The sequence below is a fragment of the Microtus oregoni genome, unplaced genomic scaffold (genome assembly GCF_018167655.1).
Source record: "Microtus oregoni isolate MIOR12 unplaced genomic scaffold, Mior012 000007F_ref0000211, whole genome shotgun sequence".
NCBI lineage: Eukaryota > Metazoa > Chordata > Mammalia > Rodentia > Cricetidae > Microtus > Microtus oregoni.
Genome location: NW_024543066.1, coordinates 30,986,072 through 31,006,907, shown reverse-complemented (window position 1 = coordinate 31,006,907; position 20,836 = coordinate 30,986,072). Strand labels below are relative to the sequence as shown.

The following is a 20,836-nucleotide window of genomic DNA, read 5'->3' as shown; positions in this document are numbered from 1 at the left end:
CAAGAGTGGTATTGCTGGGTCCAGGGGTAAGTTGATCCCAAATTTCCCTAGAAACCGCCATACTGCTTTCCAAAGTGGTTGCACAAGTTTGCATTCCCACCAGCAATGGATGAGTGTACCCCTTTCTCCACAACCTCTCCAACAAAGGCTATCATTGGTGTTTTTTTTTTTTTTTTAGCCATTCTCACAGGTGTAAGATGGTATCTTAAAGTTGTCTTGATTTGCATTTCCCTGATCGCTAAGGAAGCTGAGCATGATCTTAAGTGTCTTTTGGCCATTTGAAGTTGGACTGAAATCTCAAGGTCCAAAATCAGGAGCAGAAGGAGAGAGAGCACGAGCAAGGAACTCAGGACCGCGAGGGGTGCACCCACACACTGAGACAATGGGGATGTTCTATTGGGAACTCACCAAGGCCAGCTGGCCTGGGTCTGGAAAAGCCTGGGATAAAACCGGACTCTCTGAACATAGCGTACAATGAGGACTACTGAGAACTCAAGAACAATGGCAATGTGTTTCTGATCCTACTGCACGCACTGGCTTTGTGGGAGTCTAGGCAGTTTGGATGCTCAACTTACTAGACCTGGATGAGGTGGGAGTTCCTTGGACTTCCCACAGGACTGGGAACCCTGATTGCTTTTCGGGCTGAGGGGGAGGGGGGACTCAATTTGAGGAGGGGGAGGGAAATGGGAGGCAGTGGCGGGGAAGAGACAGAAATCTTGAATAAATAAATAAATTTTTTAAAAAAAGAAAACAATGGTGGGAAATGTAACCATTTGCTTGCTAATCACTTCCTTTCATCTTAAGTGGCTTAAAAAAACAAGCAAATTTTTAAAGAATCCAGCATAAATGACCAAATGTTCATTTCTCCAAAAATAGTTCCTTAGCCTTTCAATCATGTATTTCCAGTATTTGGTTCATGTGACAAGTGAAAAGCATGATAATTGTTATGTATTTATATAATTTAAAATTTTATCATATATGGAATCTTCGTCTGCACTTACACCTCTGCTCATATGTGTGTCTGGCACCCATAGAAGCCAGCCAAGGTCTGTGGAGGCCCAAAGATACAATTCTATTCACCTGTCTGATGGTCAGAGAGAATAGCTATGGCTACACGCCCTGGCCTAGGGTGTAGTTACTTGGTGTTTTGGACATCAAGATGACCTCTAGAGGTGTTATCCTCTCCACTCTGACCAAGGTTGGAGAATTCTAGCATACTTCTGTTTTTTCTTTTGAATTTGGAGGTTTCACCTACAGAATGACTGCCTTCAAGATACTTGGCCTAAGGTGGGTTTACTTCCTAAACAACAGAATTCTTGTCTCAAGAATTAATGGCTTCATGTGTTAAAGGATTGAAGCAAGTAACTATTCTGGTTGTCCTTTGAATCATGTTAAGACAGTCTTTTGCCTTCTTCCCTCATTTTTGTATTGAGGTATAAAAGTGTATGGAATATTAAACACAGGGCAGACCCAGTACTCAACTCAGAGGTCAGAATTCAGCATTTGGGATTTGCTGAGCTGCCCTTCCAGGACTATCCTATGCTTCTCTTTGTTATGCTCACTCACATATTCATTCTCTTTACTTATTTTTCTAATCCCCATGCCCCCTCTGTGGTAAGTGGTATCCTTGTTGTAGCTGGTCACTGACAAAGGTCATTAGATCCCAATGGACTAGAGTTACAGACAGTTGTGATCCGCCATGCGGGGCTGGGGAATTGAACCCAGGTCCTTTAGAAAAACAACTCACACTGCTGAGTCCTCTCCCTAGTTCCCTATGCAATTACTTTTTACTCTCCAAACATATTTGCTTTCTGGCTAAAACTCTGTTTACCTTGTAAATTATGGGCCATTGTCTTGCTCTGAGTTAAGGCTGTACTAGAATTCACAATTCTCTTGCTTCAATTTCTTACTGCTGGGATGGCAGATGAGCATCACAATATCTGAATCGATTCATTTGTATTAGTGACATCAACAAAAGGCTTTGCAATAACTTTGTTTTGTAGTTGAACATAATTCCTTGGCTAACAACAAATAACACATTACTGACCTTTGGATTCAGCTCAATGAATGCCTATTTAGTTCTACTGTGGGACAATGGTCTTGTATTCTGGAAAGATTTGTCACTTGTATTGGTTTAATAAAGTGCTGATTGGCCAGTAATCCGGCAGGAAGTATAGGTGGGCTGACCAGGACAGGAGCATACTGGGAAGAGGAAAGGCTCAGTCTGCTGTTGTCACCCAAACATAGAAGAAGCAGGCTGAGAATGCCTCACTGATAAAAGGTATCAAGCTACATGGGTAACACATACAAGAATTATGGGTTAATTTAAAATGTAAAGATAAGAAGAATCCTCAGCTATTAGGCCAACCAGTTAAAATTAATGTAGGCTTCTGTGTGTTTCTTTGGGGCTGAATGACTGTGGGACCAGGCAGGACAGACCTCTGTCAACATAGTTCTAAGTATAAAACTAAAACAATTATACTAGTCTTGTGAATGCTTCAACGACACATACATTGAAATTGGAATGACGCAGAGATTATCATGGCCCCCCAAGCAAGGATGACATAGAAATTTGTGAACTGTTTCATAGCAAAAATAAATAAATATGTTAATCTTGACAAGGTGAATAAATATAATATGATACATGGAGTTACTGTGAAAAATACATATGAAATGAGTGTTGATTAGACACATAAGATTTCATGGTTCAGGGGGAGTCCAGGTTTACTACATTTGGCTTAGCTCTTTTTTGGAGAACTATTTTTCCAAATGCCATATTAAATTTATTGATATTATATATCTTTTGAAAAACTGACTATTCTTGCACATTCTCCTTATAATCTCTTATTCATGCAAGTTCTAGCAAAAAGTAAATTTTCATTTACTAGAAAGTAATACACATGGAGATATTTTTTAATTAAAGATGTGTTGAAACTTTTTACTTAATCAGTTTTGGAAGAAAACTATTCGAAGATATATTAGTTTCCCTACAAAATTAATTGGACCACAGACCTTCTTAACTTGATGAATTAAAATTATAATCTTAAGCATAACTTATTATCCTCAATCTTAAGACTATTTTAAGACTATCAGGGGGTAAGGAAGAGGAATTATGAGAGGCATTGAGGATACTGGGAGAGCATGGCCCGCAGAATCAGCTAAGCAAAGCTCATCGTGAGTGGGGGCAGCTAATAGAGATTGAAGTGCCAATTGTGGAGCCTGAATAGGTCTGTACTAGGTGCTATGTATATATGTTATAGCCCTTGGCTTGGTGTTTGGGGAGGACTTTTGACAGTGGGAGTGGGTGGGGCTCTGATTCCTTGGCATGCTCTGGGATCCTTTTTTTTTCCCTACTGGGTTGTATTGTCCAGCCTTTATGTGAGGGTTTGTGCTGTGCTTGATTGATGTCCCTGGGAGGCCTGCTCTTTTATAAAGAAAAAGAGGTGGTGTGTGAGTAGAGGGGAATTAAGGGAGGGGAAACTATAGTCTGGCTATATTGTATGAGATAAGAATAAATAAAATGGAAAAAGGAAGACTACCATTCTCAAAAGTGACATCTTAGGAGGCAGTTACATTATGGGTTCTAAGCTCAGGTCCATTATTCCAGTACATTCTGCAATTATCCATCACTGAATTATGCAAATTGATGCTAGTAGACAAACCTTGGGAATTCCTGTTTGTACAGAATAGTTCCCAGTTTCAACCACCAAGCTATACCAAGGTCTTAGGCAGTGCTTGGAGGCAAATCAGGGATACGTAAGATCTCTTTTCAGTGGTCAGTCACTGATATTGTTTGGGATTTTTATTCATAGAATATAAGCTTTAGATTATGGATAATGAGACTGTATAAGAATTCAAAACAGCTGAATATTCATACTATTATGCGAGATTAAAGGCAATTGAGGTTAGTGGTATAAAGGATGACAAATATAGTGAATTGCAAATGAGTTATATAAAATAATCAAGCATACAACAATAGTTAAAATGAAGGTAAGCAATAAGTATTTATGATGTTTTAGTTATGGACAAAATACTCTGCAGCTAATAATAATAATTCTATCGGTAATTTGATATGTTATTATTCTGAAATATGTTAATCCAAAATTTAAACATATTTGATTCTGAAATATGTTTTGGTTCCTCTATATAATTTTAAAATACATTCCCCAAACCTGTCTGATATTGATCTGGTGATATATTTTATTATTTTATCTTTGAAACATCTTTATATCAGACAGGCCTCAAACACCTCAGACAAGTGTTGAGATTAGTAATAATAATAACCCTGATTTATCCAGAGCTCCATTGCCTTTATGTGAAGAAAATTGTAACATGATGAATAAAAGAAAATCTTTCTTAATCACAGTAAAATTAAGACAGGAAGCTTTAAGCAAATAATAAAACTGTAAATCTTCATGAAATCAATTTGTGTAATAGTCAAGAAGACAATTTCTTTGTTCCTTACCAATTTTCATCTGCAAAGAGAAATATGCCATTTGCACAATACAATTATTGTTGGCTCAGTAGGAAACACTGTTTGTGTGGGTTGTTCCTCTACAGACTCTCATGAAATGCTACAGTAACAGCAACTTTTGTGTGTGCTTATGATTTTATAATCTACTAAAGGGATCTGAGCAATCCATTGTGCCCTGGAAAGTGTTTAAAAAAAGCACCACAGTAGCATGCCTACCCATGGGGACATAGTAGCGTGTCCTCCAGAAACATTCTGGAATGTTCCATAAAAATATAACACATGTTCAGGATACTTTGTAACTCAATAGCCTAGAACAATGCATACATGATAATGAAGCTTCATTTTCCCCAAATTATTGATGTCTAATATTACAAATTATATTTGATAGATAGCAAGGAGTGCTTGGTAAATGTAAAAATAAGCATGCTTTACAAAAGCATGTGAAGAAACACACGATAGCCTATGAACACTAAAACAAGTGTCTGAAGAGGGAAACATGTATGTATGCATATGTATCTTCATAAGTATGTAATGTGTGATTCATTTCTACTGAAATATTCACTACTAGGTAAAAGACTCGAGATGCCAACGAAACCTACAAGGCTAAAGAAGCTCAGAACCTTACAAGACTCAGGACATCCAGAAAGTTAAGCCTCTGCATAGGGCACTGCTGCAGGTAGGTATATTCTCCCCTGGAGCACCTTTATGTTCGGCAGTGTTCCAGAAATGTGTAGGAGGAGGGCCCGCTTGTTCATCCCTGCCACCCGGCTACCTTAACCCCAAAATAACCACACAGAAACTGTATTAATTAAATCGCTGCTTGGTCCATTAGCTCTAGCTTCTTATTGGCTAAATCTTATATTAATTTAACTCATTTCTATTAATCTGTGTACCACCATGTGGCAGTGGCTTTCCAGGTAAAATTCCCAGTGTCTGTCTCTGGCAGCTCTATGGCATCTCTCTCACTCTGTTTTTTTCCTCCCAGCATTCTGTTTAGTTTTCTCCGCCCAGCTCACTTCTCCCACAGTTCTTTTATAGACCCAAAGCAGTTCCTTTATTAACCAATGAAAGCAACACATAGACAGAAGGACCTCCTACACCAGAAATGGAACTTTCATGAGTTTTATTCACAAAGTGACGGGCTTTTCAGTAATGCAGGTGCCTTTGATGATCCTCTAAATAACCAAATAACCACTCACCCATGTTCTTGTAAGTAAGCCCAGTAAACACGGTAGTTCATAAAGCCGTACATCCATGGAATATTTTTTAAGTCTGTCATTGGTGCCCTGTCTCTGTTCAACAGACATTTGCTTGCATGTTTTCAGGAAAAGCTGCGTAACACAACTGCAGTCTGAACAAGATTTTCACAGAATTAAAGATGACTTTGTGAAGAGCAGTTTCATGGCTCCTAAACTAGGTGATAAAGCAGTACCTGGGACTGAAATGTTTGGGGACAATTCCAAAATGGCTACCTTGTCCCATATGATATCACGTATATGTCTCCTTGCTGTTAGTGACAGGTATGTGCCCCTTGCTATGCAATTGCATTCAGTTGGCATATACTGAGCCACCTGAGAGTAGAGAATCCTGAAATGTGGAGAGTCCCTGGTGCTATCTTGTAGAATTGTGGTTTTCATTTGAAGAATGGGGTATCCTCTAAATGACCTATAAACTAAAAAATATATCATAATCCTTGGAGATATCACACAGGAGATGGGATTATTAGTAGGCTGTGGTAGCAACTGCACAGCACTTTCTCTGGGTGATAACATTTGTAACTTGGGCTCATGTTTCTGCCTACAAAGAACTTGTATACACAAGGAAGGTAGTGCAAATGGGAAGTGCACATGGAGACACTATTTTCTGCAGTAGTCTCTGGTTCAGAGGGAAAAATATCGAGAACAGAGAATGAGATGGAAGTGTTGACTTGCTGTTTCCGGCAGCCAGCTATATGTAAGGAAAAAAAGTAGAAGTTACATCTGCACTAAAAAGTCCTTTGTGGTCTCTCTAAACATAGAACCTTGGAAAGACTCAGATAGAGATGGAGACAAAAATGATAGAAAATATTTCTTAACTATGGCCTTTAATACAGAAATGGAAAATTCATGATCTAATGCACAGATGTCGGTCTTACTAATAGTTCAGTATAAGGAACCATGGTAATTGTTTGGGTTGTGAAAGGCTTTTGAACAAGAAATGAATGGTTTTAGAGTTTGGCTCGTATAGTTGTGAGACATAGCTGCAGATGGGATCAGTCAGAGTGCCATGGAATAGAGAAACTGAATAATTCAACTAACTACTCATGCCTTCTTGAGACAAAGGCTGAATAATCAAAGGCAGTATGGGGAAATTAGTCCCTGATAGACAAGCTCATAAAAGCCATTAGGGACAGTTAGCTATTGCCAACTGAGATCACCAAAAGTAGTAGGGACTGAATGATTACAGGAAAAAAAAATTAGTGTGGAAAATGTGCATTTTACAGGGGGGGGGTTGATGCCTAGCTCACCTAGTTTGATAGAAATGTGATCTTAGGAGACTAAAGAAATTACTTCATCAGTGTCCTTGAGACTTGCATGATGCTTCACGTTTTTCTAAATATCACGATGAGGGCTCTAGCATATCTGGATGATTTAAACTCTCACATATAAGCTGAGTTTATAAGGCACAAAAGCACTCAGGGGGAGATGAAGGAATTTGTAAAGATATAAAAAGAGAAACAGACAATGGATCCTATCAAAGTTACTCAAAAATAAATGTGACAAGATTTTATTGAACTAAATAAAAAGTGTACTTAATATGAATGTTTTCAAGGGACAGTTTAGCTGTCATTAGTGACAGATGGACAGTTTGAAGCCATTATGCAATGCCTAGAGTGTCTCAGACTCTAGAATACAGGCCCAGCTATGGGAGGAAAAACCTAGATCATAGCTTTTCTCCACCTTAGTCTTTAGGTATGTCAAGCAATATGAGCCATCCATACCATGACCATAATGGGTAGAAAGATGTCATAGCCACACAGTTGTGCCCCAGAGTGATAAAGCTGAGGGTTTGTTAGTGGAAAGTGACTTTGAATCATGGATGCCTAGATGGGATGGTGAACTCATCCACACCACTAAGTCTAACACTGTTCTTACAATAAAACAGTCAATATAAGTGATACTTCACTGGATCTAGAATTTCTTTTTTACTTTCTTCCTTCCAAATCCACAAATCCATTCACATTTGTTTAAAATGACAGTAGTCAATATGAAATCCTGTCCACACTCTATAAAACATTTCATGAATATAATGCTAACCTCTGAGTGTTTTACAAATCTGGGACATATTAGAATAACAGTAAAAACAACAATGAAAGAGTCTATAAAAAGAAGCACTATATTGTTGAGAAATGTCACTCACAGCGGCCATGAGGTCACTGAGGGAAGATCTCACTCCTAGCAGTATCCATGGGCCATGATGGTTATTGAGATGAATGTTGGTTGCATACCAGTATGGATAGACATCGAAATCACCTTCTTCAGATTTCAAGCAACATCAAGGAGGAGGGGATAGAAGCAGTGTAAGATGCAGGGGAAGAAATTTCAAGTAGGCATTTGTGCCACATTAAAACATTCCCTCATGGAGGGTGAGAAGGGAGCGAGCAAGGGAGCTCATAAGATTTAGGTAGCTAATGTAACCGCTACAAAGCTCAGGAAGCTGAGAAAGTTACAAGACACAAAAGCCTTGCCATCAGGTTATGCTCATTAGTAAACCATTGGGGAGAGAGGAGACCTTTGGGTGGAATTGTGTGCAGTTTGGATAGGAAACTAGGCAAGGTGCTTTTATAAATTGTCATCTACACAGGGGTAGGTCATTCAATGAGGCAGCAGCCTTTGGATTAGCCAGGCTCTTATAAGTAATCCCTTCTGTAGGCTCTTAGAAGTAGATATAGGAAACATATTGATTACCCAGGTTGGATTTAGGTGACATAATATTGCTTTGTCCTACAGTTAGTGCCCTACCTTGGGTGAGCAGATGTTTCCTCATCTTTCCCTAAGGAAAGTTATGTAATGATATGTATTCCAACGGAGCTACACCCTTAATATACATGGGACTTGGTCTACCTAAAACACAGCCATTGGATTTCCACAATGTCTTCCTCCACATACACCTAAAGCCTTGAATAAAGACATTATATTTGAAAATGTGTGCTGCAAACTCTGGCATTTAATTTCAGTAAGATTTCGAGTAATACTATTTCTTACCTACATTTCCAGTCATTAGGTATGAGTTTTGAAAGTCCATCATCCCCAATCCAACAATGTGTATAAAATCTTCAATCACCTGCATTAACTCTATCGAGCCTGGATAAATCTGGAAAAATAAGTGCAAGTTATACTAAATGAAAAGTCCACATAAAGAAATATAGAACGAGAAAGCAAAACATCCTTACATAATGAAAACACCATTGAGTTCTTCTTTATTTGGAGAAATGTTTACAACTGGAATCATCTGCTAGCTTTTAAATTAATAGTTGATTCTGATACCAGATGTCACATGGCCAGAGCTTCGGAAGTGACAGGATACACTAATTAATCTATCCAGAAGCTCAAGGAAACTTAAAATGTCTAGTAGATTGTCTACACATGAATATCATCATTTTATTTTAAATAAAACCCCTGGATTAAAAATAATACACTGAAATTGGATTTAGCGATTTTGGCTTAATATCTATATGGAGAACATGAGAAGAAAATACAAGTATTACTGCTATCACGAAGACATTTAAAAATAGTAAATCCTTGGATAGTCAATACCTTGTGAGAAATATTTACTTCTAATAATTGTACTAGTCATTATATGAACAACAATAGCAATAATTATAGGATTATAATCATAGTTATAATATAAATAATTTACAAGCATGCATGAAGGAAACAAACCTATGAGAGTTTTATACTTATTGTAGGCTAAAAATAGAATCTCAAAGAGGCTAATAATGTAGCTGAAGTCATTATGTAAGTCTGATAGTAATGGAGGCAGAATCTGTCTTTTCTCTCATCTGTCATCTATGTGCTTCTGTACCCGTGTTTTACACCTTTCTACCCAGTTACCTATGCATCTACCTAATAGCAAGTCAATTTAGGCCCACGCATTGAGCGTGCCCACCAACAGCACCACACACACAAAAGGACTGGTTTTCTCAACCATACATAACCTGGCAAAAGCTCTTAGTGTATGTAACAACAAAGACATCCAAGAACATATATACTTGGTATCATGTGTAAGCATTTGCATCACTGTAGCATCTAAATGGGAAAATTATGTGCTTCTAATTCCAGTTACTCTATTTTATAAATTCCCGAGTGGGAGAGGAAGAGACCTCATTTGCTGGATAGCATAAGGCAAAAGCTGTGAGGTGCTGTAGGAATTCCTTTAGCCAGTGGCCTTTAAGATACCAGCCCACATGGGCCATGGGCATGGCTTCTTATAATACTATAAATGTTGATGTAAATCGTTCTCTCTCTCTCTCTCTCTCTCTCTCTCTCTCTCCCTCCCTCCCTCCCTCCCTCCCTCCCTGCTTCTGGATTATGTTCCTGTGCCCTACTCATGCAGAGGACTATGATCTGTGAGTCTACCCCTAAATGAATAGTCCTTTATTATATGCAAGTCTGAGCTAGTGTGGATTTATTTTGTAACTTCCATCTTCATCTGGCACCCAAAGTGGATTAGGAAGGGGATTAACAGGACAGCCTGTAAATCTATATGTGTATTTTGCAAAGGGCTATGACTGTTTCTTCTATAAATCAAACACGGCCTGCATATGAAATTAATTTATCCACCTATATATACGCATATTCCACAGAAAACTGCAGTATTTAGCATCAGAAATATTTAGGAGGTCAGTCTTTTTCTCACCTATACAGTTATTAATTAAATGGGAATTCTGAAGCGATCATCCCCATTAGACAGTCACGGCTGACGTTCCTATGTGCTTAAAAGCTTCCTGATTCTACTGTGTCCTGTTTATTTCCCTGTGTGAACTTTCTGTTTCTCAGAGGGATGATGGCAAAATGAAAACAAGAGGCTTAACTTTCACTCTTGAACACAGCATCTCCATTTCCTTTACTTCCTCTTCCTTAAAGTGTTTGCTTTAGAAAACTAGTAATGGTAAGTAAGGCTCATACAGTCTCCTTGAAACTCTGGCAAGTCTTTCTAAACTGAAAAGAAAAGTTCCTGCCATCTTAGAGATCCAATAATTTCTCGCTTTAAAATGAAAACATCAGGGAAGTTGGTAGTTGGTGCTTCTGTCCCTTTGTGTCTTTTGAGAGTACAGGGCCTAAATCAACGGCCACATAAATTTGGGCTTCAAGTTTCAAAATTGTCTCCAGTTCCAAATTGCATAGCATTTGGAAGGGTAGAGAAGCTTATTTCCCTTTAGAGAAAGCCAATGAGAAAGAAGATAGATGGCACAATTACCAAGATGATGAGTGTATGACAGAAGCCGGTGAAAGTCCCTATTGCAGGACACGCAACTGTTTAGCTTGAAGACACAAATGTGGTGCTGTGCCTTGTGCCACTCTAAAGGATGCAGGGCTCCAGTCTATGAGGCTGCTTGTCATCTGTCTGCCCTCTGACTTCATGCTTGTTCAGAACTAGGTTCTTCATTATCTTCCATCATGGTTGTGGGCCTTTTCACGTTGGCAAGGGTCTAGGTTTTAAATATTATTTTCCTAATATTATAGAGCATGTAATTGGCAAGCTGTTTTGATAAGGGCCTCATGCTAAGTATTTCACAGTTTTCTGGTGATAGGGACTTTAGTGAAACAAGCCACTTCTCTCCTCGCTGCAGAACAGTCATTGGTAGCAGGTGATGAACAATGTTGTTTACATAAGAGACACCAGCTGAATTTAGATAACCGGATGCAGTTTGCACCCTCCTAAGACAGAGACATGAGAGTGGACTTCCTTATATAAAGTTTAGAAAAAATAATTACATCACTTAAATCTACCATTAACACCTGCCACAATGTCTATGTATGTGTGCGTCTCTGTGTGTATGTATTTGTATAGGGGTATATGGGGTGTGTGGTACATTGTTATAAAGTACATTCTTCTTTCATTTCGGTAGGCTATATTTTCAGTAAGGTTTGTGTGTGTGTGTGTGTGTGTGTGTTTTGTTGTTTTTTGTTTTTTTGAGACAGGGTTTCTCTGTGGCTTTGGAGTCTGTCCCGGAACTAGCTCTTGTATACCAGGCTGGCCTCGAACTCCCAGAGATCCGCCTGCCTCTGCCTCCCGAGTGCTGGGATTAAAGGTGTGCGCCACCACCGCCCGGCCTCAGTAAAATATTTTATCTAAATACCATGGAAATCTTTTTAACTGGGATTGATGGCTAGCCAGTGGGCTCTGGATGGCTGTATTTTTCAGAAATGTACATGTTGTTTGTAAGATTCTGATAACAGAGTTACTTGTTTAGTTTTCTACATTTACGCAAAGATTTATTTGCAGGTCTACTTTTGTTAAGTCTACTTCTCTAATATAAAGAGGGATCAGAAGGATAACTTTTGGTTGATTTTAACCCTGCCCCCCCCCTTTTTTAAGAAGTCACCTTTTGTGCCACTCATGTTTACCATGTGGCTGTGATTATGATAACCACAGTAAAAGCTACAAATAGCATCCTTTAAAATTTCACACTATCATTTTAAAACATCATTAAGGATCATTTGAATTGAAAAATGTATTAAAAAAAAAGAGAACCAATCTCAAATCACAACTAAACAAATTATGGATTCATGATTTTTCCATTGATAAGAATGCATGATACCATTCATTACTTGCTCAAGTTGTGACCTCCTGCTAAAGAACACCATGTGAGGAACTGCAGCCTGGTTTTAAATAGAGAATCATACATCCATTCTAAATATACCCGTAATTAATAGCTTTCTAGAAAGATACGCTCCGCTACAACAGCTGTATTCTGTGTGAAGACACCACCTCCTTACAGTTAGGGAACAATGCTGCCCTCTAGGCGAAGGCCAAGGCCAAGTGTATAATTCAAAGGAGCAGAAAAAGACAGACCAAGGTTTTAAACTAAAAGGTGATATTCCTCTGGCATTGGGCAGAAGCACAGCGTTGGTCCCTGGTAATGAGGCTGACCATGCTGTGCTATTTGTGGATTTTCGATCATAGCTGGAATAAGGGGCATGATTCATTTCTGAGGGCCTCAAATGTGGTTAGAAATGAGAAAGGATGTGGACAGTTTACATCAACTTCAGTAAATGCTCATTATGTTTTTCTGGAGTTCTTTAATCTTGGGATTTTTTTTTGATCAGAGTCAAGGATAAACTTAAAGCAATTTCATACTCAGTTATATCACATTCCCATGATAATTTAAAAACTATACTTCCCCTCTGTCCCCCTGGAAAGCACCTTTTGCATTGTAGGAAAATAAGTCTTACAGTTAGGACAAGATGTCAGGACAGGACAATTTTGAAGGACCTAAGTCACTAAAGAAGCCTGACAATCGACAAAGCATAGCAGTAAGTATACTCTGAACATGATTATGCACGGGAGTTGATGCTCACAACTCTTTTCTGAACAAGAATTCACATCTGTACATATGAGGCAGATTCTGTGAAGCATGAATTCCTTGCAATTGTTTTTCTCATTAGTAAATTAGCACAGCACTTCTATTGAGATATATGCTATTAGGTTGCCTTGTTTTCCCATTATCTAAAACCAGATAGAGGTCTAGTGTTAAAGTATAAAGCTGTCACATATTAGTTCCCTGAAGTTGCAAATTACATAAACATCCTTCTCCCCCTCCCCATATATTCACACAAAAACCCTCCCATGGGCTGATATTTTAAAACATGAATTGGTTTCTGTAAAATTAATGTGTTTTCACTTATAATGATTTCTAAAATCCTTTTATACTCTTGGAGAATCAAACTATAGGCTTTTCATGTATTTCATGCATCTAGTCAACTTCATCATAAATTCTAAGACAATCTCAACCTTACCTGCTGGGCATCTTCCCACTTCTCCTTGTTTTCTTCATCTAGAAGGTTGCTAACTATTTGAAAGAAGTTCTGAAAATTAAATTGGATAAAAAGTTTAGGATTGGTATGCGAGAGTGTGCTTTGCAACAACACCTGTTTGGAAAGGTTACATCGCATGAATAGCTGCAGCATTTCTCTACATCCTGACACATTCTTGATCTTTAAGGAGTCATTGGAGCAACATGATTCTCAGGGCTCTACATATTTCCCATCTGCATCCCAGAAGCAACCAGAATAGGTAAAACACTCTTTGTTCACAACGATTTATTCCACTGTCACCTAAATTATACTCATAATATCATTATACAATTATTCCTTTCAAATGGAATTTGCCTTCTTTAAAGAAGTCGCTTGTACTCATCAACCACAAGATATCCTGTGAACTGCAAACCGGGGCTCTATTTCATTGTTTCTAATAACAGCATAGTAAGACTATGATGATGGGCAAGCCTGACTAGATGGGCCCCCTCACTTGAAATTCTTATTCTGTCCTTCCTGATAATTTTATTTTTGCTTTTCAACTATCTATTGAAAGGAGTAAAGAAACATTCAAAATTTCTAGCAAAGAGCATTCAAAATTTCTAGCAAAGAGCATTCAAAATTTCTAGCAAAGAGCACATGTAACAATGCGTAATAAATCTAAACATGCCCTTTTTGAAGTTCCAAATCCTTACCAGTACCCTCAGTGCTAATGGACAAAGACTTTTTTATCTTCATCTATAATTATGCACATGACTGTCTGGTTTTCTCTTTCCAGGCAGACGAGCTCACTCTGAGGTTCACTTTTCATTGACCGTGAGCACCCTGACTACTGCACTCAACTCAGTCCAGCCACTGACGATTTCCTATGTGAGATGTCACCAGAAAGACTTGCCTGGGTTCTCACTGTATGCTGTGCCATCAAGATACAGGAGTCTGGAGAAGAGATAAGGGTGCCTCTTAGTGGTTGACCTGAGACCTACAGTGTCCAGCAGAGACATGATACCCAGACAGCGGCTGATTGGCTGTGTCCTTCGTTGTATCCTATCTAAACTGGTCTGTAGGGGATTCAACAGGCACATTTCAGCTCGCTGACTCGTTCACTAGCTTAGGGCAGGACTCCCCCGTGGGCAAAAATGATATTAATTTGTCAGTTTTGTTTGTCTTTTCTATATACAGCTTTTCAAAACAAGCATTTGCTCTCCTTCCAAATAACGTCACCTGGGTGTTTTTAGATGGAAAAACAAGGCTGCTTCGTCTCCTCTGCTGTGGTTTGAAGCTGTTAGTATCTATATTTAATTGCCCTATTTGTGCTATTTATTTTAACAGTTCCTGGCAATCACATGGCTGAAACATGTTTCGAGTTATAACCTCTGTAAAAGTTTTAGACTATTTTATGCAGCTGCTGGGGACAGGGGGAGGTAGTAAGTCTGCTTTAAACTCATTTTCAACGTGTTTAACCTCTCTGTACTACCTGCCATTTTTACCACTTAAAATTTCTTGCTTGGAGTGTTAACATTTTAAGGGCTTAGTCTACTGAGCTGTAACTCTACCTATGGGCAGAAAGAATTAACCTTCAGAGTTCTCCAATTGCCTATGGCTGGTTAACTCAGGAGGGGACAGGAAGCTAATGAAGCAAATGCTGTAGGTTTCATCCCTGTGCATGCAAGATGGCTATGTTGAGGTCCTTGACCTTGGTCTGTATCTTAACCCCTCCAGCTATCATATGAAATGCATTCTGCTGCTAACAAGAGACGCCAAGAGAAAAAGGGAAGCAATTTGTGCAAATGCATCTCCATTTCTGGAAAAACACTTCCCAAAGCATGTTTTCCTGAGAGTGGGTCAGTGACTTTTTGCTATACATGAAGGCCGCTGCACACACACACAATTCCTTGATGAAAATAATGAATTCAGTGTTCTCTTTTTTAAAATAACCAAGGGACAAACATAAAAGCATGAATTATTAATCCAAATCTTAAACCAAGCCAGCACAGACTAGAGAAAACACTTTGTATTATTTTTCAGGAACAATAAATGGGCCTTTATTGAATCAGAGTAGGAAGGCAGCTCAGATTAAAGTTCCCTTGTGATCTCATAGCTGATCGTATTTCAGAATAATCAACAGCCATTTTCTGACTAATGCAGGCCATGTAGGACACAGTGAGATGAGTGAAGCTTCAGTCATTGTCTGGAGTCATGGGGAAGGCACCTTTGGGCAGAGTGAATCTTTTTTTTTTTTTGTGCATCACTTTATCCTTAACATTTGCCCATAGAAGTAAAGGAAGGTGTTACAAAGTCATAATGCCTTGGGTTTGCAAATAAGAATCAACACCAGTCTTCTGAACTGACAGTAACTCTGTTGTCAGAATCCTGGTTGTATCAAATGCACTTAAAAACATGTGTATTGAATTCGGTTATATGTTTTAATCCACTGTGACTTGTTATACATGAACAGGCTGACAGAATGTAACACCTCAAACAAGACAATGTTTGTAAGAGCAGACTGGTAACGTTTCTGGACACCTGAATGACTCCTGAGTAGTCTGAAGACTCTTTACCTTCACAGTGTTCACTAAGTGCCCTTGGACCCTAGAGATATTCTTCTTTTGGTGATTAATGAATTTGATCATGTATGTCTGTCCCTGATATGTATCACACAGCAGCCTTTTCCTTTAGGGTCCGTGTGCATGCCTGTGTCTGTGTCTGTGTGTCCGTGTGTCCGTGTGTGTGTGTGTCTTTATTGAAACAAGGTTTGGCTATGTAGTCCTGTCAAGCCTGGATCCTGCTCTAAACTGGGCTGGCATAGGGCTGATCCTGCTAGTGTGGTTTCTGTGGGCTCTGATAACATTAATGCTTTAATACACTGATCCCATGTCTTAGACTTATTTCAAAAACTTAAAGTCTTGGCAGAGTCTCAGTGGTACAAAAACTAAAGAAGCAGATATATACTAAAATTCCCCTTTTAATGTTTTCTTTTAATTACAAGGTCCTGTTCTACTTTATTTCTCTAATCTGTAAAAGCCACCTGGAAGAGTTAAATGAATTTTGGAGGTAATTTATAACACTCTTCCTATTGCATATAACCTGTTAAATATAATGCCTTTTATGATAACATATCTTCCATATTATCTTTTTTTAATGATTTGCTACATAAATCGTATTTACTACTACATTATGGTGAACGCATAGCTACCATGTTGGTAAAGACTTCCAAGCTCATCTCTACCGCCTTTGAATATCTCCATCTCTTGCAGCAACAGCAAAAACAGGACCAATTAAATACTGACTTCAGCTTGGAAGTTTTCAATAGCTATCTCTCTTTTCACAGAATAAACCTGGTAATATGGGTTTTGTACAGTGTAGTGATTCCCAGAGGTCTGTTTAGCTAGAGGTGCTGTGCCAAATGGCTGTTGGACACAAAGGTCAAACAGGTATGACTGTGCTTTCTTGGTATGATGACAGAAAACTAAATGCATAATGGATAGAGAAACACAAACACCTCTGTGGCGATCAAAGGCAAGGTCCCAGAATAGAAAAAGAACAAAAAGAACATTTCATTTTGTGGGTAGACATCTATAATCTTGCTGTACTTCTGATTGGCTTCTACTTGGCAGATTTCTAATGGGCCATACATCAATTTGTGTAACTCATGAAAGAATCTTGAAGGTTCTAGTTGTATGAAAATTGAAATGTAGATTAGGCTAAGGACTTGATGTCCCCAAGTCACAGGAAATGTCCCCCTCCATCTTAACTCAGGAGCAAAATGTTTAGACTTCAAAGGGCAAAGATAACCCCGAAAGTAGAAGACCCTGTAATGTAGAAGTAAAGATCTGATACATTTTGTTGGCTTTGTTCAGGAGTGTTGCAATAACTCTAGGAAAGCTTAATGACCAGGAAGAAGGTGTTATCATTACTATAAAGATGAATAGTGTAGGATAAATCATTCATTGCCAACCTAGAGACTGGGTGATAGCTGCAAAGCCGGGAGTGATGTAGACTCCTGCTCTCCTCACTTTTCCCTTTCGCTGTTCTGCCCCGTAGTTTGTCTATAATCCAGGTGTATGAGTCTTATTCATTCCCCCAAACTATACCATCTTGTTTATAAATAAATACAGATTATAAGCCTGATTCCTGTTCTTCATGTTATAACTAACCTAGAAGACATGGAGATATTCTAAAGAGACACCTGTGTCTCTCAATCTGATTATGAGACTACTGAAACACCGGATCCTGAAAGAAATGGGAATTTCCCAAAGGAATCTCATGCTGGAAAAAAGAAAGAGTAGCAACCAGAGGGGAACTTGTTTCCCTGAAAGAAATCTCAGATAGCTGACTGCCTTACAATTGAGGCTGAAATCCAGATAATGACGAATCAATGGCGAACCCACACCTTGCCTGGGACTGCTCAGATGTGGTATCCTTAGTTCTTCATTTAAACATTGATCTCATTTCGGGGCACTGGAGATAGACTTAAGATGTTTCCTGGAACCCTTTGTGCCTCTTCCTAATACAGCCATATTAAAGGCATAGTGTTATGTGCTTTTCATGTTTTTGTTTTCTTGGTTTTTCTGTTTAATTGATCTATCGTGGACAAGTACTCAAGCTTTGCTTATTAGAGTTGCTAGGGCCCCTGTTCTGTCTCTAAAAATTCTGGTGACAAGGATGTCTAAATACGGTCTTTAGAGTAAAAGAAGCAACAACTTCCAACACAGCACCTATGCCAAACACAGGGAACCTTGCCATGCATCTCTACCAACAATACTCTTTGTCTTACAGATGCATTTGGAGAATATGTTATGTTTTCTCAGGAAAGGAATGCATATAGAGAATTATAAAAGCACAACACAGATATCACAGTGTATGGGGCCGAAGATGGAAGATAAGGATATCATTAAATATGCTTTGCTGCCTAACACAGTGGCTTTGGGCGGGGGGCGGGGGGAGGCAAAGGAAAGAAAGCATATAGTAATGGAAAGGTGAGAAAAGAAAGAGAAAATAATTGGAAGTATATTTACTTTTGCAAGAAGGTATATAGAGTGGTTTCTTTTTTTCTATATCCTTTAGTGTCCTGGGGATAGGAAAGAATCAACAAGACACGTGGAGTCCTGAACTCATCCATCCTAAAATCCAGTGCATGAATGGAGTCAGTAAATCAATAAGTAAATTTGAAATGATTACTTTAAAATTAGGGTTGTTGTGGTTTGAATGTAAAAGGCCTACTATGGGTTAAAATGTTTGTATACTTGGTCTCCAGTTGACAGTGCTATTTGGGAAGGTTGGGAAACTGGCATCTCAGTGGATGAAGTGGGTCACTGGGCATAGATCTTGAGGCCTCCTCTTCATGCTCTGCTTCCTGAGTGGGGATGCAATATGACTAAAGAGTCTCCTGCCCCTACACCGTAGCTTCCTTAACTGTTCTTCTGCTTCCCCTCCCATGAGGGATTATATACCTCTGCACTATGATCTAGGATAAAGCTTTTCTTGCTTTTGTCGAGTTATTTTATCCCAGCAATGAGAACATAACTAAGACAGGTGCATAAGACAGTGGGAAAGGGCTTAGCTAGGCTATCCAAAGCCCTTATTTCAATCCTCGGCAGTAAAAATAAATAAAGAAAATTAGTTCAACTAGTAATTACAATGGATTAAATTACAAGATTTCAATGTTGCTGATGGAAGGGCACTTTGAGATCCTACCATTTGGTGGTGATTGAGCATGACTCCTACTGTTTCAAAGATATTAAGAGACTTAAAGCAGATGCTTTAGGCAGAACATTGCTACCTAGCCTGCCACCTTGGCCATGTGAGGGCATAACATTCTTCCCTTTGGGAGGGTGTCATAATAATGTGCCATATTGGAAGATAGAGATTCTCCACAGGACAAATGAACTTCCTGTGGCTCATCTTGGACTAAGCTTCTATGTATTAGAAGGAAAAAAAAGCTCATTTTCTTTCCTATTTTGCTGAAACAGCCTAAATGGACAAAGAGAGGTTAAAATATAGTAGATTATAGAGAGACCTGAACTATGAATGGCAGGGGGGAAAAGAGAAAGGGTGGGGAGGGATGAACAGGTAGGGGAGAATGAGAGTGTGAACAGGGAAAGGGAGAGAGAAAATGTAAGAGGGAGGGGATGAACAAATAGGAGGGCATGAGAAACTTTGTGTGAAGAGACAGAGAAAGAGTGTGTTTGGTGGGGGATTATTAGTTAAGAAGTAAACCTTTATCTTTATATGATATCTAACCTGAGACCATCATGACGAAGAGATACTTTTAAATTGATAATTTGCCCCCTAAATATAAGTGGGAAGAGAAAGAGAGTACACATATCATGAATAAAATCCATCTAAGCAATTTTTAGAAAGAGAAAGAAAGAAATGATATTTCTAAGCTGGTCTTGAATAGGCTGGATAGAGTAGACCATACTATTCATAAAGATTGAAAAAGTCAAGGGTCAGGTAAGGTGGAGTCATCAACTCACAATGGTTATCTGCAAGTTAAAAATATAAGTCTGCTTTTGGAAGCTGCATAGCATAGCAAGTACAGTGCAGTGAAAGTAAAAACAGCTATCATAAAATAGTTTCAATTGCTGAGGGTAGAGAAGGTAGTAGCTTGGTGCACAGAAACACACGATGACAGATTGCACAGGGGAGAAGGCAGAGAATCAAACATTCATCTTTGGTTTCTGGCTCAGAATACCTAGGTTTAGAATAAAACTACATATGCTGTAGCCAGCCTGAGAAATACCTGCAATGGAGAGAGAGAGAGAGAGAGAGAGAGCTTAATTTTGATCTGGTTGAACATTAAGATTCTACAATGCAGCCAAGTGAAGAGGCCCAGGAGACACATTGACTTAATTCTAAATCTCAAGAGATAAAAGCGATATGAATAATTAGTCATAGTTGAAAACAGGAGCCCTTTGGGATAAAGAATATGAATATCAAGAATAGAGCTGAATAGGTAAAGTCAAGGTTAAACCCTGGAGCTAAGTCTACTAGGAAGAATAGTAAATGAGATAGGTAAGGGAGGACAAGAGGCAAGAGTGACAGGTGATAGAATAAAACACATTTGGAAGCTGATCCACGGGTGAAATTAATGTCAAGGCACACAGACTGATCTTCAGCTAGGCAAACACCCAAAGGCAACAGAAGATACAGTACAATAGAATTCATTTTTTCCAACCTTGGTGGCTCATGGTGGAGCACATGCATCGCATCTAGGAACACAGCTACAATATAGACTAATGCAGGCTCTGTTGATTCCCTGTGATGTGTGACACTACTTCTTGATCCCCTGGTGTAGAAATTATGTAGAAAAGGAATTGAACTCAGGCAACATTATGGTATG

The 20,836-nt window shown here is 38.8% G+C and overlaps 1 protein-coding gene across 2 annotated transcripts in view; it reads right to left on the bottom strand.

Annotated features, from left to right (window-relative positions):
- The window catches only part of Adgrb3 (adhesion G protein-coupled receptor B3), a 729,546-nt gene that overhangs the window by 368,289 nt on the left and 340,421 nt on the right, over positions 1 to 20,836 (bottom strand). For both annotated transcript variants that reach the window (XM_041655382.1, XM_041655381.1), the window contains exons 11-12: positions 13,477 to 13,545; positions 8,719 to 8,827 (exon numbers count right to left, since the gene is read on the bottom strand). In XM_041655382.1, the coding sequence (XP_041511316.1) occupies positions 8,719 to 8,827; positions 13,477 to 13,545 (178 nt within the window). The remainder of the gene's footprint in view (positions 1 to 8,718; positions 8,828 to 13,476; positions 13,546 to 20,836) is intronic.